Below are 21,189 nucleotides of genomic sequence, written 5' to 3' on the forward strand. Positions count from 1 at the left end.
GGGCTAGCCTACTTTCTCTACAAAGAGAATTTTTAACCGACGCGACGTGTGAGGGTTTCCCCTCTCCCTGTGTTCTCGTCCTGAACATCACCGCGACTCTCTTCCTCCCTCTCTCCTCCCTTTCTCTCATTTTCTCTCTTCCCCTCTGCCCCTTCGCCGTCGCCGTCTCTGTTCATTACTCCTCGTGCTCTTGCTCTCTCCTCTCTGGTTTGTCGTTTCCTCGATTTACTCGACAAGCTCAGCCGAGAATTCCTCCGGCTTAGTACCTCTCTCAGAGTCTATATAAGCGGAGTGTTCATACAAGACCGAGCATTTTTTGTGTTAGTAGTGACGGAGTCGTGGGTCTCCTCCATCAAAGAGGTTGACTACCGGTCGGAGAGTGTGAGGATGGTGTGCACGATGCGACACGGTAGGACCGCGTTCGATTGAGCCTGAGGAAACGCTGAAACGAGGAACGCCGCGCTCTGTCTTTTTTTCGGTGTGCCGACAAATCAATAAAAAGAAAGCGATTTGCCGTTTAATTTGTGTACAGTGCTGGCAGCAATTTGCGCGGGTGCAACCATGCTTCGAAGCAAGGTAGGTGATCGTGGATCTTCGAATATCATCGATCATTGCGCGAACGACGCTTCTTTATTATTTTTTCGTTCGACGAACGGTTCGTGTGTTGTTCAGTGCTTTGACAGCAGGATCGCGATTTCGCCAAGTTTCTTCTTTCGTTCTTTGATGTTTGATGGATCGTTTGGAGTGATCAAGGTGGACCGACGATCTGTGATTGCGACACGAATTCGTACCGCTGCGCTGTTGCAATTGAACGGAAGGATTTCCGACACGAAAACAGTAGTTTTGTCGTAGATGTAATTTTCTCCTCGGGTCGAGAGCTGGGAAAGTTTGTTACTCGCTAATCTTTATGCTGATGATTTCTCGCTGTTATATTCGGTAAAGTTAGCATGCGGTATCCGGCGTAGGTGTATTTCCTAATTGAGCGTGACGAACTGTAATAATTTAAATTAATTTCTGCTCGTATAAACTATCCTCTATATTTCTTGCTAACAGATATAGCTTAATTGCGATTGTAAATATGAATATTCCGAATGGTGAACAATTACTTCTATCAACTGGTATCATTGTATTATAGACGACCACTTTGGATTACGTTTGAATTAGATTATTTAATGTTGTATCGCATATAATATACAGTTAATGCAGAATGTAGACTAAGTAATTTAAAATTAAGCAATTGAAACCAAAGTGTCGTGGATCATCTAACCTTTAAGGATACTAGTTGAAAAATTAATTTTGCTTAATTTTACGATTATAAAAGCTTAGAATTAAATTCTTATAAAAGAGCTAATATAGCACTAGAAATATGAATATGGTGTACATTTTTTTTTTTTTTAATATCACGGTGTACTTTGACTCCTTATAAAATGTTCTTCAACACTCGACAAACCATTTAATCGGAGCGAAAAATACAGTTTCGCGGAAAACGTTAATCCCGTTAATCCCTGAATTTAAATTTCGTGCGAAAAAGGGGCGCGCAAATTACAAAATGTGGTCTAAGTGGTAGGAGCGTATTCATTATCGATAATTGCACGGCGACGATTTTAAAGCACAGATTAAATAATCGTAGGTTTCTTATCGGCTCTTGATAACCATTCACCCAGCGTTTCTTATTCTTAATTCACCGTTCCGGTGTCATTAATTTTAAGCAGTTACTCTTCCTTTCGACTGACACCTTTCATGTTCAGGAATATCTGCTATTAAGCACGTGTATCATTAACTGATCACGTTAAGAGCAACAAAATCTGTAAATTTTTTTCTCACCGCGTCGAGTGGAAAATAAAATGAAATAATAGCTGTTAGTTTTTAAGACTATTGAGATATTAACGACAGCAAATACGAATGAAAAGTCCAGGAACGTAGAGTTAGTTAACGGAACTTCTGAACGTGAAAGTAAAAAATGTCTTAGCTACTGAATTAATCGTGGACAATGTTACGTCAACATTATAAGAATAACTAAACGTGATTATACCTTTCGCTGCTCAATTAAGACTGAAGGTATAGAAAGCAGTAATTTTAGTTTAAAGTTATGGCAATCGACAGATATTTGCTGGCATAGGAACGATGGCGAAGTATTGAAATATAATTAGAGAAATTTGATAATGTAAAAGTAACAACTGAAAAGCTGAATTTCAAATGTCAATCATTGCTTGCTGATTCAGGAAGTTGGCCTATGTTACAAAATAAAGTAAAACTTACAGTTTTCTTTATATAAAATATCATTAAAAGAAATGGCAAACTTCACGCTAGTGTTTTTAACTCTTTATTTTCTGTTTTGTGAAACTTTACATTGCTTATCGTGCATATGTATCTACTAATTTCACAACAAATCACCTCGGCTTTACTAGACTGTAAAATTGCCAGAATTATACGTTACAGAGTTACAGAGGATTCTTAGCAATAACGTCTACCGTTTTCCTTGACAAAATGCATAGGAAAGCTATAATAATAAATATGAAAAATATTGCATAAAGCATCTGCAAACCAACTAGGCAGAAATTGTTTAAAACGTAAGAGTCTGATGGAACAAATTACTTCTTGTGCTAAAAACTAGCTGCTGTGAAGCGCAACCGTTTCATTCCGTAGTCTCATCGACTCTCTGTCGTGTACTTGATTAGCATTCCAAGTGGAATGTCCTACACAATATTTACATTCTATTTAGCAATAAAAATCCAAGTGGAATGTCCTACACAGTATTTACATTTCATCTAGCAATAAAAATCTTGTCATTATGAAATCGAAACGTGAAGAGCTTTTCAGATAATTCAACTTCTTATGACGACATTTATTTCGTCGAAGCTGACAAACGCTAAACTAAACGAGAATAGTGATCAATGCTGTACCATTTAGCGTACGCTACGCTAATTTACGCTTTTGTCGAACCGACCGGTTAGCCACAGCGACGGCCAACGATCCATGATTCTTAATCTGTTCCAAACAGAGTTTTGTTCGCTTATGAATAGATAGCACTGCATTTATGAAAAAGATGGAAAAATACAAGGAATGCATATTATCTAGCGTCTAAAAGTATTTGCATATACAATTTCGCAAAATCAAATATTTATAGTCATATGAAAGTATTACTAAATGACGCGAAATTTAATATACTAATTAACTAATAAAATTAATAAAAGTATAGCAATGATACTGGTTATAAATGTTACGATAAATACGATGATGCACAAATATTTTTCGTAGTCACTGTAGATAAGTATATAACATTAGATTACTAACTAATTACTATGGGAACTTACCATATTAGCTTACCAGCTAATAAAATACATCATGGGAAGCATATAACTTTTAATCGTTTCTTTCTCTCTTTCTTCGAAAAGTTTACCGATTTACGAAATCACGAGTGCATGTGCATCGAAGAAACAGGGGAAGCGGAAACAGCGAATAAGTTTGGTCGCGCGCGCAGAGAAAAGTTGGAGTTCGCACGTGGAAGGAAGCTAAATAAACATCGGATTTTCCGATGAATCGTATCGTATCGTTCGATAAGAAGTGATGGCTTCCACCGCGTTACGTGCACTTGTGCTACGTGGTCGGAATATATGACTATGCATGAAGGAGGTGTTTGACCTAGTCACAATCTGCCTACATCGATGCATTCGACCGTCTACTCGTTCTGGTTACAACATACGTTTAAACTATTGCACACGCGAGCACAGTTTGCGCCTCAATAAGTGGGCGCATCGTTAAGAGCGAGTCTTTGCAACGCTACGTGAAAATGATATAGAAAGAGATTGCATCAAGGACCAACCATTTGTAATCGAAGGAAACGTGAAATTTATTTATTTTTAATTATTATACACAGTCCTCGCCCATCGGTACGATCTTTTTTCTATTACATGTAGCCTTCAGTTAAGCAAGCTATATTTGACTATACGTAAGCGAGAGATATTTTGTCATATGAAAGTGATATAGAAAGAGGTAACATAAGACGATCAACCATTTGCATCCGAAGAATGAAAAGTACACTCTTATTACAGCAATTTTTCTCGTATTACATCTAACTTTCAGTTAGGCAGACCATATTCAACTATACGTGGACGATCGAGATTTTGCTCTTGAATATCTACTTTCACTCGAACAAGTTCAAGTAATATTATATGTAATACTCTATATTAAAATAAATGATTTAGTATTTATTGTAAATAATTATTTGTATATTAATATTCATTCTGTTATCGATGTATAGTACTTAAAGAAGAGGTAAATTGTTAAATATTCTGATGAAAGAAAAATATAAAGATTTGAAAATGCTCTCAGAGTTCATCAATCAATGCTATTTTTGTGACAAATGCTTCCAACTCACGCTATCTGCGGTAACAGCGTAACTTATTACCTGTCACATAGTTATAAGAGGTTGTAATTCATATTTTTCTTTTTTATCAGAATAAAGTTGAAATCGAAGCCCTTCGTGTTTTAGTTTTACAATCATCAATGTAATAAGCAAGGTTTATTTTTTTCTTTTTAGACAGAATATATACACCTTAAGCTTTACATATATTATAAGTTTTTATACAGGATAAGATTTGTGTAAAAAATGAGGATTGTATAAGAGTCAGAATTCTTTTTCGCTTTGTTTGTAATACATACATATAATTCATTTGGGTACATAAATCCATATAATGAGAATCGATAAAGTAATAAATTCATTTAATTTGTTATGTGCTACTACCAATTTGAAATGAGAAAAATGTAAATTAAACGTTCCTAAAGTTATCATACTACACAAAATACACAATAATATAAAGAAAAAGTAATGGACGATGGATGCACATTTACATAGATTACATTTATACATTATGAGATAGATGAATCTATAAAAATGCAAATTTATGTATTTTATAGAAAATATAATTGTTGAACAAGTAGCAAACACAGTCAGTACGAAAACCTCCTCCTATCCTTAAATTGCATCAAATCAAGTTTTACATTTAATTGATCTTACACATAGTTTAAAGAAATGCCTCAATTCATTAACTTGTTCAATAAAATAATTAACAAAAATAATGTAATATACAATGTCTCGGAAGAATACATACACTTATTATTCGAATACGAAATATTGAAGAAGGTACAAGCAATGTATTAATATACAAGTTCTTGTCTCCTATTTTTCCCTAGTATCGATGAAGTCATCATATAATCATTTCATCATAAAGTTATCATTATTATAAAATTCATTCTGACACTGATGAAGTAAAAGGTTCTGCAGTTTCCGATATAATTTCATTTTCAGGGTTTTGTGACTCGAATGTTTATATTTTCCTTGATTCATTCTAAAAATATGTTAACATACTATGGAAGTTTGAAATCGTTAAAAATTTCAAAAACGTGTAATATTTCTAGAAAAAATATAGCAAAGATATTTCTCGAATACATTCTCAAATTACATATTAGACACTTTAATAATACGGAAATCCCAATGAATAAGAACGTTTAGAAAGACAAAGATACAAATAAAAATTTAAGATAAGATTTATACTCAGATGCCTCTTCACTCCATGTTTATTCTTGCATTGCACTTCTCGTTGATGCACTTGGGAGAAAGTGCGGCATATTATGTTAACCTTGCATCTCGGTCATTGTGCCACTTAAGATTTCCAAGGATGGCTTCTTGATGACATTTACAGCTTCAAACTTGTGCGTTGCTTCTTGTTTCTTATCTAGTATCTTTTATAGAAAACGATCTGGTTGTCACAGTGGAATGAATATCTATTACCGTAAAAAGAGATATAAACCTCTCCCAGTTCCATTTGTCCTCAAAATAATTTTACGAGATATCGAACGATCTTCATTTCATTTTATAGTACAACAGCGTTTCATTAGTACATTTATAGTACAAAAGTAATCTTCGTTTTTGCCTATTAAATGTAACAAACTGTAATATTTACAATGCTTACTGCACTTTATTCGTTTAATCGTAATAATGAAGTCAGTTAACTTCCTTTCGATCATTTCAATTCTTATTCAACCCTCTGGTAGTAAAGCAAAACGACGAAGAATATAAAATAAACGATTTAGAGAATACCTCTTCGTTTTCAAGGCTTCTTACGTTTCTGGTTTCAGACATAAACAAATACATAATTTCAATTTTTTATTGGTAATGAATATTCATAATAGCATAATAACAAATCATGTATTTCTCGTAATTTAACGAGAAAGAATTTCAAGGTGACGATGTATTTAAGTATCAAGTAATATTTCGTCAACGTTATATGAAATTTTTGATAACAAAGTTTTATTTTGTGTGATCCATTTATCTATCAGAGTAACACTTGTTTAACATTGCGATGAAACGAAATCCAGAACTATCGGAGATTGAAGTGAAAATACTACTTTTCTCAGTCATATTCCCATACATTATACGCCATCTTTGTAATTAACGTAATTATTTACGGGTGCCTGCGTTTAATACTTACAGTGAGTAAATGCAGGTTCATATAATTCTCACATGCATCGGGATGACTAGTTCGCCTTGCGCCAACCGAGGTTGTAAACTAGCTTAAAGTCTCTCACGGCCTTCAATTTGGAACCATAGACAATGTGTGCTGGCACGAGCGAAATGTGCACACGATACCGAGCTACACTTATGTTCCTAACCAACTAATTAGAACAGGAGAAGATGTTAGACTACTAGTTAACTGTCAAACCTAAAAATTTCAGTAATCTAGTATTTATCTTGAAGCATAACGAGAAAAGATATTTAATCACGTTGAACAAAACAATTTTGATCAATGATTAAAGTTGATACCTTGAAATCTCCTTTCAAGATAACGAAATGTACAGAAGATAAAAAGCTGAATAATAGACAGTACAATTGATAAAGTCTGCTTGGTAATACCAGTTTTCTCATTGAATAAGATATCGAATACATTAGAACAGTAGATAATACGGTTCTTAAATTTTGTAGGAATGTATTGATCACATTCTCAGTACACGCACATATTCGTGAAATGTTTACTTTCTCTAATCTCGTTACTTACTTATTTAGTACAAACAATTATAATAAATTGCATATTATTTACGCTCCAGTTAAGCTTTGTTGTACTTCAAGCGATAACCATAACTATTATCATTTAATAAATAACTAGTTATCTGTTGCTTTGGTTACACTATATTAATCTTACTGCATTCTTTGCATCGTTGTAAACCGAAACGTGCTTTTTATTCTTAACAAGTTTGAAGAAAGAATGGAAGAATCATTATTGATAGGTATCGTTTCCGTTTCAATTGTACCTCTCATAATACATTTTATGCATATAGTAAATCTTAATGCACGTTAAAACAAGAGTGAGATCGGGACATAAAAATTTGAGGATTAAAGCGTAGCAGGATTAAAGAAGCAATGTGTTTTACATTGAACATCGTCAAACTATGACAAAAGAAAAGTTGAAGAATTCGGTTTGATTTCAGATGGCAATTACGCTGCTCTGCGTTCTGCTGATCGGACACCACGTCCAGGCAGTGGTTAACAAGGCGCAACCCCAAGTGCTTGCTAACAAGGAAGAAGAGAAATCGAACGAAATTAAGGCTAACGAAAGGATAAGCAATTATGGTCCACCTGCTGACGACTATGGACCACCGATCGGATCAAATATTAAAGGACCAGCACCGGTTTACGGCCCACCGGAACTAGTAGGTGATCAAGGGCCAACACCTATATATCCGCCACCACCGCCAGACATTCCACCACCTGTCTACGGACCACCATTATCTTCATATGGACCGCCACGAATTATTAAACCGCTTCATGTTCCACCGAAACAAAGTTTCGGCCCTCCTTTGTCTCCGTTGCCTTCGAAGCTGAGTTTTGGCTCGCTGAAACTTCATTACGGGCCACCGAAGCAACATTATGGACCACCGTATTCATTCGCTTCGTTTAGGCCACCGAAACTTCAATACGGTCCGCCATTGAAATTCACGTCCTCTGTGTCTAATCAATACATAGCCGTGGGATCTTCGAGTCTTGGGCCAACGAAACCGGCACACGGACCTGCCATTCCCGTATCTCTCGATACCTATGGCGCGCCTCCGCAAAAACTTGCTGTTCAATTTACTTCTCAACCGAATGACAACTACGGACCACCTCCTCCACCATCGCTTCCGGTGGTGCCCGAGGCACAGTATGGACCACCTGCTGGTGATCTGTATAGGCCACCTCCACCAATTCCTCCACCAGGAGTGCCAGCACCACCTACACCGCCCGATATAAAGTACGACGGCTGGCAACCTATTGCTGGATTGACCAATCAACATGGACAACCTGCGAACACTTACGGACCTCCATCCGATGAGCACAGGATTCTGGATGGCCATTCCGTGGGTGTGCACATTGGACAGACTACGAGCAACGTTATCGAGAATCCAAATGTACCAAATGATTCTTATGGAGTTCCAATTCACAATCCTGAGGCTCAAGACTTGAAAACCTCGGTGAAGTCTAATTCTAACGATAATAAAGGCTTACCACCGCCACCACTACCGGAATACGAACCATTCCACAACGAAAACCCACCAAAGAAGGAACATCCTCAAACAGGTGTGCATGGTCAGCTTAATTTACAATACGAAGTGCCCAAGGTAGAACCGCTTTCTATCGTAAAGACCGTTGGATTCGAGTTGTTACCTACAAATCCGTCAGTAACTTCGGATCATAGTGCAGGATTACCCACGTTAAAGTTACCCGTGCTTGATACCGGATCTCATTTGAATCACGGCAGTGGAGACTCTCACGCGTTCCATAATCTAGGAAATGATTTGTCGCTATCGCAAATATCTGTAAACGGCCTCTCCAATAACTATGGCCCGCCATTATCAAGCATTTCCTTTGGAAAATTGAATTCCATCGAATCGGGCATTCCTTTGCCACCACCTCCTGTTCTCGATTCATACGGCGCCCCTCCTCCTTCATCCTATTCGCCTAATGGTCCTTATCCAGCTGCCGAAGCAGGTCGAGCATCGTCGTTTGCTTCTTTCGCATTACACGGTAGCTCGCTTTTTAAGCAAAATTTGCATTACCATCGTCCCCACGGATCGTTTAGACATCCATTACCCCTTCCAGGTACCCTGATTCCTCCAAGAAACCGTGAACCGATTAAGTTCAAAGAATCCGTTCCTAGCGGACTTTTGACTAACCTTAACCGTTACTTGCCACCGCTGAGACACGTTGAGCTAGCCAAAGCGCCAAAAACTTACCTTCCGCCCTTATCGTTCGAACAGCAGTTACCTGCCCTCCATGCTCCAGTTGCTTTCAACAAACTACCTAGTGTCAGCTTGAATTCGCCAATAGCAGCTCCGAATGCCCAATATGGCACGCCATTATCCTTCAGCAACTTTAACACTCCAGCGCCAGTGTTGACGTACGGAGCGCCTAACTTTGGACCCGCTTCTTCCTTCGTCTCCACCTCCACTGGCTTTGGCAACAATTTATACGACAGCATCAGCAACACCATAACTACCACGTATGGCACCCCGGTAGTGAATTTACCGTTGTCGACAGGTGGTGGACATGATTGCGGTTTCGAACAGACGACTGGTACGCAGTATAGCTTTGAGGATCTCGGAAGCCACGCGTTAAACGTCGGCTCTCATGGCTCAAGTTTCGGGGCCGCTCTTTCCACTGGTCTCAATCAGAATTCGCTGTTTAAGGAGGGTTCCTTGTCAAACGGTTTTAGTGGGTTGGATATCACGCAGTCGATAGGTCAGCTAAGCCTAGAAAACATAGAGCAACCGAAAACCAACCTGAAGGACAGCTACGGCAGTTCGATAGGCGTGAGCTATGCCACTTCTGAAAACACGGACAACGTTTTGTCCAGCGACCACAGTCAATCGGCTGAAGTCACGAACGTACTTTCGGCGCCACCCGCTATACAATCTCAAGAGTCGTTCTCCTCGAACGCTCATTTCCAACAGGAGAACAGCGGGATAAAAGCTGAAGCGTTAACCGCGAGCTTGAACGAGCAAGGATACAGCCATGCAAAGAACCTAGCCTCGAACGAAGTGGACGCTAGTCAATTTCTGAATACCCACGAAGGCAGCGAAGCTCTGTCCCTGGCGAAGGGACTGACGGCCAATGGAGCCGACGGTTTCGAAGTTCAAGGTTCCAAGGGAACGTACACGTTGCAAATCCAAGCTGCTGATGGAGGATTAGGAACGGAGAATTCGGATGGTAGTATCAGGCATGATCAGGTGCTGTCTAATGGGCTCTTGCAGGATATCCTCGCGGCTATCGAACAGCCTGAACAAGGGCAGATACAAGTTCAAGGTCATCCGGAAGCACAGCAATTACAGCACGTGTTCAGCGATTTACCACAGGCTGGAAACATCGAAGTTCCTAAAGGACATTACATCACGGTAGCAGAGAACAATCAAAGGAAAGATTCTGATGAATTAGGTGGACAAGCTGACGATAGGAGCGAAGCCGAATTTAATAAAGGAGAGTCCACGAAAAAGGAGGCTGTCGCTCTTTTCTTCAACAATCAATACGGTGACTCGAGGAAAGAGATAAGGTCGGTGGCGAAAAACGAGAACGTGGCAACTGTTCTTTCGAACGATGGGAAGATTGTTAGCGGGACAAAGTCCTCTTAAATCATATCGTTTGTCTAGGAAATACTTTCGTTGATAGATTCTTTGGTAATGTATGGTAATTTATGTAACGAACAGACTTTCGTCCTCTTTCGCATTACCAAGTTAAGCCACGGTACTACGAGACTGAGGCGCAAAATTTGAAATCGTTCCGCGTAGAAGTTATTAATTAAAGTCATTAAGTTAAAGACTATATTTTTAATTACAAAATATTTAAATTTTATATATCATATATAAATATTATAGTTACAAAATGTCCTATTGCTAGAAACGAACTCAAAATCGCGCTCGCTTTCGATCGTTTCCGCCAGATTGCAATCTACAAACGGATTTGATTACTCTTTGCACCATAACGATTATCATTGATTACTGATTCGTGAGAAACATCTTGAGCTTACATTCCATTTTAGAGCATGCCAGAATGAAATGGAAGCCACAAATGGCCTAACATTCCGCTAGGAAGCGAAAACGATGATCGTTTCTTCAGAAATATATCGATGACAGGTTGTGAAGCCGAACGGTTTACTCACGAAATTCTCTTTCTTCGGCGAAACGGTAATCGCGTAACGTCATCGGCGAATCTCATTCTCCTTTCTTTCTTCTCACGCGAACATACTTCATGTTCGCGAAGGCAGATCCTATCAGAGTTTAATTGCGACACAAGCAAGCACCGAAAGTCCTCGAGTGTTCCTCCGTTCCTTTCCGAAGAACCATTCTACTCGCCTTTTCACTCGAAAACTCTTTAGGAGATGGAGAGGTTTCATGTGAACGAAAGCAAGTAAAAGTATCAGAGCGATCCGTTTCGGGGTCGACGAGCAATCGTGTCATGGCCATTCGCGCGAGCCAACACATCTTAGAATCGACGTCTTCTAATCGCTCGATTGACGCACGAGTGTCTAACGCGACAAGAATTTAGATCGATTACAAATTTACATTACAGATTTAGGTCGTTCGATTACAAATCGTCGTCGTTTGAGAAATAAAAGGCGAGAGATGGCCGTATCGAGCAACTTTCATCGTTGACGTTCGGGCACGTGATCGAACGAGAACGCCAGTCTCTCGCGCACTTCCACATCTTTAACCTTCACCGAGGTGAAAGTTCAGTACCTCGTCCAACAGCTTCGTGGTAGTGATACCTACCTTTTGCGAGAATCTCGTTTCCAGTGAAACGCATTGCTCGACTCTGCGGGCGTTCAACGAGCGCGATACACACGGTTTTGCATACCTTTGTGACAATAACAGGTAGATATGCATATATCTAGTCCGTTGTTTCTCGATGAGATACGCTATACCCAGTTATACACCGCACTAGAGGGGATGACTTTTTAGGCGTCTCGGCTTGCTCGGGGTATGCTAATCGTATTGAAAATAGAAACACCGTTACGTGGTACGTGGAACTTCAGCGAGATCTTGTTAATTGTAGAGTACCCTCGCGTTAATATTAGATACTTTTAATAGAAACACGCTACGTTGGACGCAATTTTTCATCATTTGCAATGACAATTACATTGTAATTTAATTTATTTACCTACACACACGTATACGTTATATTATATTCTGTGCAGAACAGAGAAGAAGATAATATGGGAGCCTGTTTTGCTTTTAAGTAATTTTTCAAGAAGTAGATTTACTATTATTGTCAGAAATAAATTTCTGCGCTTCAGGGTTTTCGGAACGTTGGTTTCAGATGACTAGTATTATAGCATATAGCAGATTAAACGTATAGAAGCAGATAATGCATATAGCTTCTCGCTTATGAATCGAACAAATGACATTTCCTTACGACAAATAAGAAGAATTCCACATTGTCATTCTTAAATATTTTCGACAATTTTTTGCCGAGTCTGGTAGTTCAGTTAAGATTACTAAATATTTTGTTTCTTTACTTCTATATCATTATGTATATTTATAGTTATGCCATCGTGCATGATACTTAAGATATTATTCTCAATGCGAGGTTCTAATTTACTAACAGGATTCTATATTGCTACTTTTTCCTACAATATTTATAATATGTGTATCGCTTAATTTAGCAACGTAATTTCGTTTGAATAGAACAGTTAGAACGTCTTTATAAGTGGACGCATTTAGAAGTACAAGCACCCAAAGATACACGAGTCATCCTCGTGTAAAGAAGCAGTAAAACTCAGCCGCCTGACACGTTGATAACGCGATCTAACAAGCTGAAATACAACTGGCCAGAGATATAGGTAATAAAATGTTAACGCGTTCGCATGTGCGCTCATCGACGCGAGCTTAAAACCAGCTGCGTATCGCAGCGTATACGCATTCCGTATTCGGAGTAGTCTTAAACTTCTTCTACTTTTATAGTGCTGCCTGGCAAATGGTTATGCATAACTTGGTGTATTGCAGATACGTAAAATAAGTAGAGCGTATAAGCTTAAGAGAGATGCTCATTGTTAAGAAATACGCAGTGACGATGCTGCCAAGCCATAAAACACGTCAACTCGCTCCTAACTTCTTTCCACCTCTATGTTCTTCCTTCCTTCCTTCTTTCCCTCTCTCTTTTTTTTAATGGATTAATTTATTATTTTATGTACGTAACGTCTCGTGCATATGGCTCACCGTACGCACGATACGTCCAATCGACGTTATTAGTTTGTTGAACATAGCGCGCGTACGACTGTATTTTATATATATATACATGTATTTGTTTACGAGGTTGCGTTAAGTATGTAAATATACGACCTATTTGTAAATAGAAAATCTTCTTTATTTCGCGGCCTTTTTTAATTCCTACTTCCTTTTAACGTGATCGTGGAACTCCTTTTCATTGGAACTATTTTGTATGTGTGACTGGCTTTGCCACTTCTTTCAAATCTCATCCACACAACCGAACAACAGGAGTTTCAGTTCAATCGCATCATCTCTATTATCAGTTGCGAACGAAACGCAACAGCAACTAAAAGAAGATCTGCAGAATCAGGAAATAGCAGTCGTTAAACGTTACCTCGTTCCGAAAGACACTTATGTACGGACAGCCGATAGAATTTCCAAGCATCTGGCGTTCCGTTTATCTCGATCCGTTTTTCCCATCACGCTGTTCATTCCACTGACCGTAATGTCGACTTTCAGCGACCGACATTTACCTTTCGGGTTCGCGGATTTGTTACACGGTAAAGGGCCATCTATTCCATGATAAGAATTTTAAATATCGCTAAAACGAATTTCAAAGCAGCTACGAAATATCGCGAGAATGATTGTTTAATAAATAAATTCGTGCTACCGATATCTTTCAGCGAATTATTCATTGAAAATGACAATTGCAGAAAATATCTTTCAAGTCGGATGTTATAAAAAATTTCTGATTTCTTAAGTTCTTCATAATTCAAAGAGATTCTAATGACTGGGCGGTGGACATTTATATAAATGATGTGTCGAGAGGTGGGATTTCATAGACAGAGAATATCGTTGATTTGCTAGAAAAGTGTCACAACCGAGAACGGTATATCCTTCAGAAAATCAGGTTTAAAATAGAAGAGTTAAAGTAGAAAATTATTAATCTACTATTCAACTACGTATTTAGCAATGAAAACATTCACTTTCTCTTATAATTTAGGTCGTACTCGTTTACATGTATATATATGTATTTATAAAAGCTAGAGGTTCTATTATATTTATTTAATAAATAATGTATTATTTCATATATTGCTTGTAAGATTAATTAATCTACGAGGATCTTGAGTGTTTATTACGAGGAAACGAGTAAGTAGGCACGATGTTCGCTCGGTAGCACGATGTACAAACGAAAACGTACGAGGGGAATTAGGCATCTGCCACTAAGTAGGATTACGGTTATGTAAATGAAACGCTATCGTGCCGGTTAGGTTAGCTAGCGCGGACAGTTAGCGTGTCCTAGCGCTGGTCGAAATTGCTTCTCGTACACTTTCCATCGTGTCTCCGGTTCCCTTCCGCTTTTCCACCGCTTCTTTCCCTTCAACCCTTCAATTGGCTCGACCTCGCACGGTTCTCTTCGTTTCCTCCATTATTCCGTTCTTCGCGCAGCAGACAATGCGATCATAAGGCTTCCTTTGCAAACTGAAACTCCACTAAACTATGGGAATGTTCGCACGTTTTCGGTTATAAAACCGGGCGCGTACGGTAACGCGAAGATTTCCGCTCGGTTAATTTGCCCCAGAGACGCGTTAATTGTTCGTTTTGCCGATTTTCAACGTCTTTCGTCGTTGGTCGTCCAGCGATACGACTAATGAAAACGTGTAACCTTAACAGAGGATTGTAAATAGTCGTTTGATGTTATTGCATATAATTTTCCCTTTATCTGTTGGTACAATGTTCGCTTTCAATGTAGTTAAAATTTCTCAGGTTACTTCGCCAGAAATGTCGTCTTTCATTTTGCATTTTGAGTTTCTAAAGGAAAATCAAATGGTAATTGTCGAAACTTACAGTTAGCAAATTATAAAGGGCATTTAAAGCTATTACATCATTCGCTCTGTTCTCCGAATTTAATATGAACAGATTTCCATTTACTTCGATCGTCATGCTAAAATTCTATAAAAAATTTAGTCTAACAGGGAAACAAACGAAACCTCAAAGCAAAGAACATTTTCATATCTTTCCAACAGAGCAATCGAAAATTACGAAAAATATGCAACATAGATAATACATTATTCGTTAGTAAATGCGATACAATTTTTGTTTTTTCAAGCTCTAAACAAAAAGAATGCTATTATTGTTCTGGATTCTGAAATCGGAATGTCTGTTAACGAATCGTGTTTACAATAATTTATTATATTTATTATATTTCATACTTGTCATCATTGTGCCATGACATAAAACTGTTACCAATTTACATAATAATTGCTTGGCAGACGCGTTGTATAAATGAATTTTCTACGTCGTCTTCTCCTTCTGATTCTTGCCAAATGTACCTTGCTCGTTACAAACTTGAAATGCTTTCCTAGTTCACGGATATTCAAGAATCCGAGCAATTCGTGCATCATTCCGCGTCGTTTGCAAGGTAAATCCATGCTTGTTCCACAAATTATGATTGCGCGCCTTAATCCAGTCGCTCGTACGAATCTCTCGTTCCTCGTTCTTTCCGAAATATTCCTGCAGTTCGCTTCCTGTCGCTTCGTTACGCAACAGAACGCATTCGCATACGAGGAATCCATGTCGCGAAATACCGGGCTCAAAGATAGGATCGTCGCACACGAAAGACACGCGAGCAGAACGTTCTTTCACGGAACTTTCGTAACCATGACGAGTGTAAAGACTCGTTCAGATTAATTAAGTTACTTGAATTCAAGTCACATGAATTCGCTTCAAATTCGCGTGGATAGGAATCTTTTAAAAAGTAACATTAATTCAAGACACCCGACTTCAGATGAATACCCACTTGGAAATGTTTAAAATGTTGTCGGAGATCGTACAAGAAGCGAAACACAAAATTAAATCGCCTTTAGCAATAATTTAACAATTGATAATATTGGTAAATTGATAAATTACACACGAATAATGCTCGGTAATTTTTAAATGTAGCGACAGATCAAACTGTCGGCTTTAATACTTTTGGATTTACTATGCAACGAGAAAGTTTATTACTATCGATATTAGTTTACTGATTTTCAGCATATTTGGAAAGGAACTTGTCTTTCAATCACTCATTCATTGATTCACTCAAATTTCCAAGGTGTATTCGATTGTCAGTCCAGTGTACGCATACCGTTTCCTGCGAAAGCTCACGAGTATATTTTTGTTTGCAGCATTCGATTGCTTTGATCAGGATACTCGGCGAATGTTTCGATATGAATGTTCGTAAACGTTTATAGAAACGCGCATTCGATGAATACACGGCGTAAAATCCTCGTGGTTGCGCGAACCGCTCCGATGAACGACATTAAGTACGAAGAGGACAAACTGGCGTAACGCGGTTGCTGCGTGTCAACAACGACGACAACGATGAAAACGACGTCGAAACGCGAATTTCGTTAGCGCTCAGACAAGCTCGAAGGAACCGTAACGACTTCCTTCTCGTGTAGCTTTAATCGAAAGTCGTATCACCGGGCTGTTGGCTGTTCGTGGAAAGCTGGTGACGAGAAGGGATTGCCAGAGATCTCGAAGGAGGGTTTTCACGGGTAGCCAGGGGGAACGTATGCATTTCTCGCGGAGCTCGGAAGTGCTTTATTTCCATAGTGAGGCGGTATCCGTACACACCGACAGTCATACTGATCTCGAGAGATACGTCGTTGCCTCCTGGGTGGTATATACGGAATATAAGGCGACTCCAAGAAGAGAAAGAGGAAGAGAGAGTCTCAGGCGTATCGTTGGTCGGTATGCTTAGCGCAGCCCGTTCGCCGATGGCAAGATTGTCTTTCTTTCGGAATGGCGAATAGTTGCTAAAAGTAGAATCTAAGGAAATAAAGTAGCCCCACTGGCTGCCTCTTTTAGAATCGCTTCGACGTTACTTGACAGTATGTATACCTTGCTGCATCTTGTACATATATGTCCCGCCTTAGAGTTATGCGAGTGTGAACATACATGTCGGATGTGGTGAACGTCCCGTTGTAAGAGAAATAATTCTACTACGTGAAATTTAGCATGTGTTTTTAACAATTTGATCGATTCAACGTCGTTACCGCTCTATCGGGGAACGTATTATTCACTCATCCGGAGTAGAATGGCTCTGAATATTTCAGTTTAGAGGAAGAAAGTATTCCCACGGGCTCGCGCACACACGATTGTAATGCATACCTTTGAGGACACTTTGAACGTTCCGTTCATGGAGCTCCTTTTGTCTCGACTTCTCGTTTGTGAGCGATTCGTTTCTATTACCTTTACGGGATGGAAGGAATTATTTGAAGGTAACAGGATGTCTGATAGCGAACTAACGGACCAATGAATTTGCGGAGTATTCGTAGTTTGAAGAAGTTTCCTATCTAGTATTTTGTTTCATTTACGCTCTATTAATAATACTAAACTTTGAGGACAGTACAATATATAATTTCATTTACAATCTTATTATTATACCGCAAATTAAATAAAAGAATTATTTTCGTATATTTTAATAACGATCAATAAACAATATTGTATATGTATCTAAAACAAAATTCTTCAGTAAAATGAAACTATTTGTATATCCAGTGAAAGGATATTACCATAATAGAAAAATAAATGTGATATATCAAATTTCCAATAAATATTCAAGTTTCTAACACGTTCACTATCAGACCGATTTTTTATCATTTTCCGTTCACAGTGGATTGGGGTTAGCTGTCCCCCGTGTTGTCGAAGCAAACAGTTCCTTTTATAACTTATAATGTTTACAATACTTATAACAATTGCAAGACTGAGAAGATAATCATAACTAAGGAAGATTTTCCGCATGGAATTTTGAATTCGAAAAAGAATTTTTAGATTTACATGGGAACCAAATGTACACTGTAACGCTATAGGAGAACGTAGTTTGTTCGACGGTAAGTGGAGGAAGGTAATGGAAGACGTTTACCAAAAACAGAATACCTGACCTTTCCGAGAACATTTTTCAAACGAAAGGGGAACGAGCACCACTTTTGAATATAAGGGTAATATTAATAATGTACGCAGATACAAACAGAATATTAATAACAAATCTAGGAAACTATAGTGAAATATTATTTTTATAATTTTCTGCTCTTAACGCTTGAAAACCCATTTAACAGTTTTGATATTCTTTCAACATGCAAAACTAAGTTCATTTGCGTCGTGATATTTTTGAGAAACATGCGTGATATGTTTAAAAAGTAGCAATTCATAGTAGCAGAAGTAGCATTTCAATAATCAACAATTATTTCATTCCATCATATATCTTCTAAATTAAGTCTTAAACATTTATATAATTATATTCCTATTATTTAATATGTTTTTAAAATGTAATTTTAGAATAAAATACGAAACATAAATTTATATACATTAATTGTCTCGTATATGGTTCGTGTGCAAAACTTATGATTTATATGCTCGCTGATGCAATTATTCCATGGTACAGTATGTCTATTAGAACCGCACAGTGATAGAAGCTGTAAATGTCACTTGCCAGATGATACTCTAATTAGCTGCATAATTGAGAAATATTGGAAATTTAAGGATATGACAACTTTAAATGGACACGCATACAATTTCTCATTAAGTCAGTCGAATTAGCAATACACTATTTCATTTGCATAATTAATTTATTGCCGGATGAGCCGTCACAAGTGACAGTCGGGAACGATAATATATTGCTGCTTTGGCCGCGGGAATGAAATCCCAGCTATAAGTCTTATGCCGTAAGTCCTGTGTATTCATTTTTATACTACCAATTCAATGTTCTGTTAAATTGATTTCCACGTTTAATTAAATAAATTAATAAATCAAATTGGACTATCGAGCGTTTCCGTGATAAAACAACATCTTCTATAAATTTTTATTTAATATCCTCAGAAAAAAGAACCAAGATGTTTGTATATACCATATACGCATACCTTTGTTTCTGACAAAATTACAAAATAAACGGAGCTACCATAACTTTATTGCTTCTTATTGTTATAGCTAAATATTGCATAATATAATTATACGAATCTATACTACGAGTACAATTAAAGTTTACAGTCGAAGGTAATACGTTATTTTAACATTCGCTCTACCGACAGAAAACGATACCTCCATCGATAGAATATTCCTTTAATGAAATTAAAGAGGGAAAGGCACTTCGATGAGAAGATGGCCATGGAGTATAGAATAATTCCCAATCGATATAAAACGGACGGATTACGAGGAACTCCTACGCAGGGCTTTCAATTTCTCGCGGAATCTTTCGTTCTATTTCCACGCGTTTAGCCGTGCGCCAGCCCCTTTACTGGCAACGTATACAACGATTCTCGGGAAGATCGCTGGAATTCATAGACGTCGGCCGGAATATTGTTCCGCTTGATCGATCGACAGTTCAACGGGGTTAATCGGAAAATCTCCGTACAAAATCCGGCCCCAAGGGGGGAGAACGACGGCTACGGGACGACTGAAGTACACGCTGCGTAACAACGAAAGATGACAGGCAACGACGCCAGAGTGCGACGAAGCGCGAGAAACAGCACGGGGACCGTAGGGTGACAGAAGAAAGGAGAGGCTCGACGCTCTAAACGGAAATAGCGGGAGAGGGAAAGAGATAGAGAAAGGAAAAGGGTAATAGCAAAGGGAAAGCGAAGAGGAAGAAGGAACGAGTCTAGAAGGAATTCCATAAAAATCGGTGAAATATGCATAGTACCGCGGAACGTGGAGGAGCGTCGCGACGTCGTCGAGTGTCCCGGGGGAAGCGGGAATCCCAGCACGAAGAAGAGAACGAATTGCAAGTAGAAGAAAAAGAACGGGCGGAGGGAAGAAGAGTGGCAGTGAACGGTGAAGGAAGAAGATGCAGTGCGAGGCGGCTGAAACGAGAGCTGAAGGAGGGGTATTCTAGGAGGCGGCGCGCGACAGATAAAGGAAAGAAGGTCGGAGAGCGAACATTTGGAACGTCTTCTCGAACGAAATCTAATTTCGGTCCCACGACGAAACTAAGCTATTTTCTCCGCAATATGCACGCGCAACGCCGTGCGCAAGTGTTCCGCCGATGTTTTTCACCCTTTGTGCGTTCACACCCCCCTGCCCCTCTTCTGTCATGTTAGCTCTCTTATCATCGGGAAAACTGGAATTTCTGCACGGAACGGAGGAGATCGATAAAGTTTTTCCTGTCATAATCCGTCGTTTTGCTAAACGGTCCACGTATACTTCACCACTATTGTAATTAGATTGCGAATTTCTATGCAAATTTATATTCTACGAAGGCGACTAAAATGATAGAACTTAAGCAGAGTTTTGCTTATTAAAAGTCACAATGAGTACTTTGTTTTTGACAGTATATATATTTTCATGCATTCTGTGCATTTTTACATATTTAAATTTCACATACATGTATAAAAATTCGCGATCTAATTATAGTTAATCAAGTCCAATTACGAACCAACATTGCTAAGCTACTAAAATTGGAACAATGTATGTATGTATTTATACAAAATTTTCTGTACGTATTATACATGATGTAAAAGAGGCTTGTCAGTCGATAATGATTTATATTGCGATAGGTAATAGGATTGCATTGTAATTTATTTAATTATTATAAGTAATTAACATACTCTTAAAACAGTAAGGTGTAGGAGAAACGTTCTGTTTGTAAGATCCTTATATAAGTGGTAGAGGAAACCCAACTTGCGTCGGACCTGTTGTACAGTGCTTACGTAGACAACTCTTGGACAAATATACGAGACAAACTTTGAACGCGTTTGCATTGCCATACAGTGGCAAGTGCCTAGATAGAACTTTGCTTGAGTCGCAATCACCGATGTTTATCGGTCGAATCAATAGACTAACGTAAAACAGGAAATAGTTACGGGTTAACGGGAAATATGTTTCATTTACATGTAATATAGGGATACATTAAGATATTGTCAGAGAAAGATCCCCAAAGAAATTATTACTTAAGTATTGTAAATTTTTTTAAAATAA

General features: G+C 38.4%; 1 protein-coding gene across 3 annotated transcripts; it reads left to right on the forward strand.

Moving 5' to 3' along the window:
• The first annotated feature begins 210 nt into the window (after positions 1-210).
• Positions 211-13,378, forward strand: LOC105666091 (proline-rich extensin-like protein EPR1). 3 transcript variants are annotated; one of them, XM_020863276.2, is made up of 3 exons: positions 211-576; positions 7,486-8,611; positions 9,572-13,378. In XM_020863276.2, the coding sequence occupies exons 1-3, from the start codon at positions 562-564 to the stop codon at positions 10,657-10,659; spliced, it is 2,229 nt and encodes a 742-aa protein (XP_020718935.2). In that variant the 5' UTR covers positions 211-561; the 3' UTR covers positions 10,660-13,378. The 3 variants fall into 3 exon arrangements, with proteins under 3 accessions (XP_020718935.2, XP_012167550.2, XP_048270627.1); XM_012312160.3 differs by having other exon boundaries at positions 7,486-13,378; XM_048414670.1 differs by lacking the exon at positions 211-576 and adding an exon at positions 6,886-6,906 and having other exon boundaries at positions 7,486-13,378.
• Positions 13,379-21,189: the final 7,811 nt, after the last annotated feature.

Source organism: Bombus terrestris, chromosome 1 (assembly GCF_910591885.1).
Source record: "Bombus terrestris chromosome 1, iyBomTerr1.2, whole genome shotgun sequence".
Classification (NCBI taxonomy): Eukaryota; Metazoa; Arthropoda; class Insecta; order Hymenoptera; family Apidae; genus Bombus; species Bombus terrestris.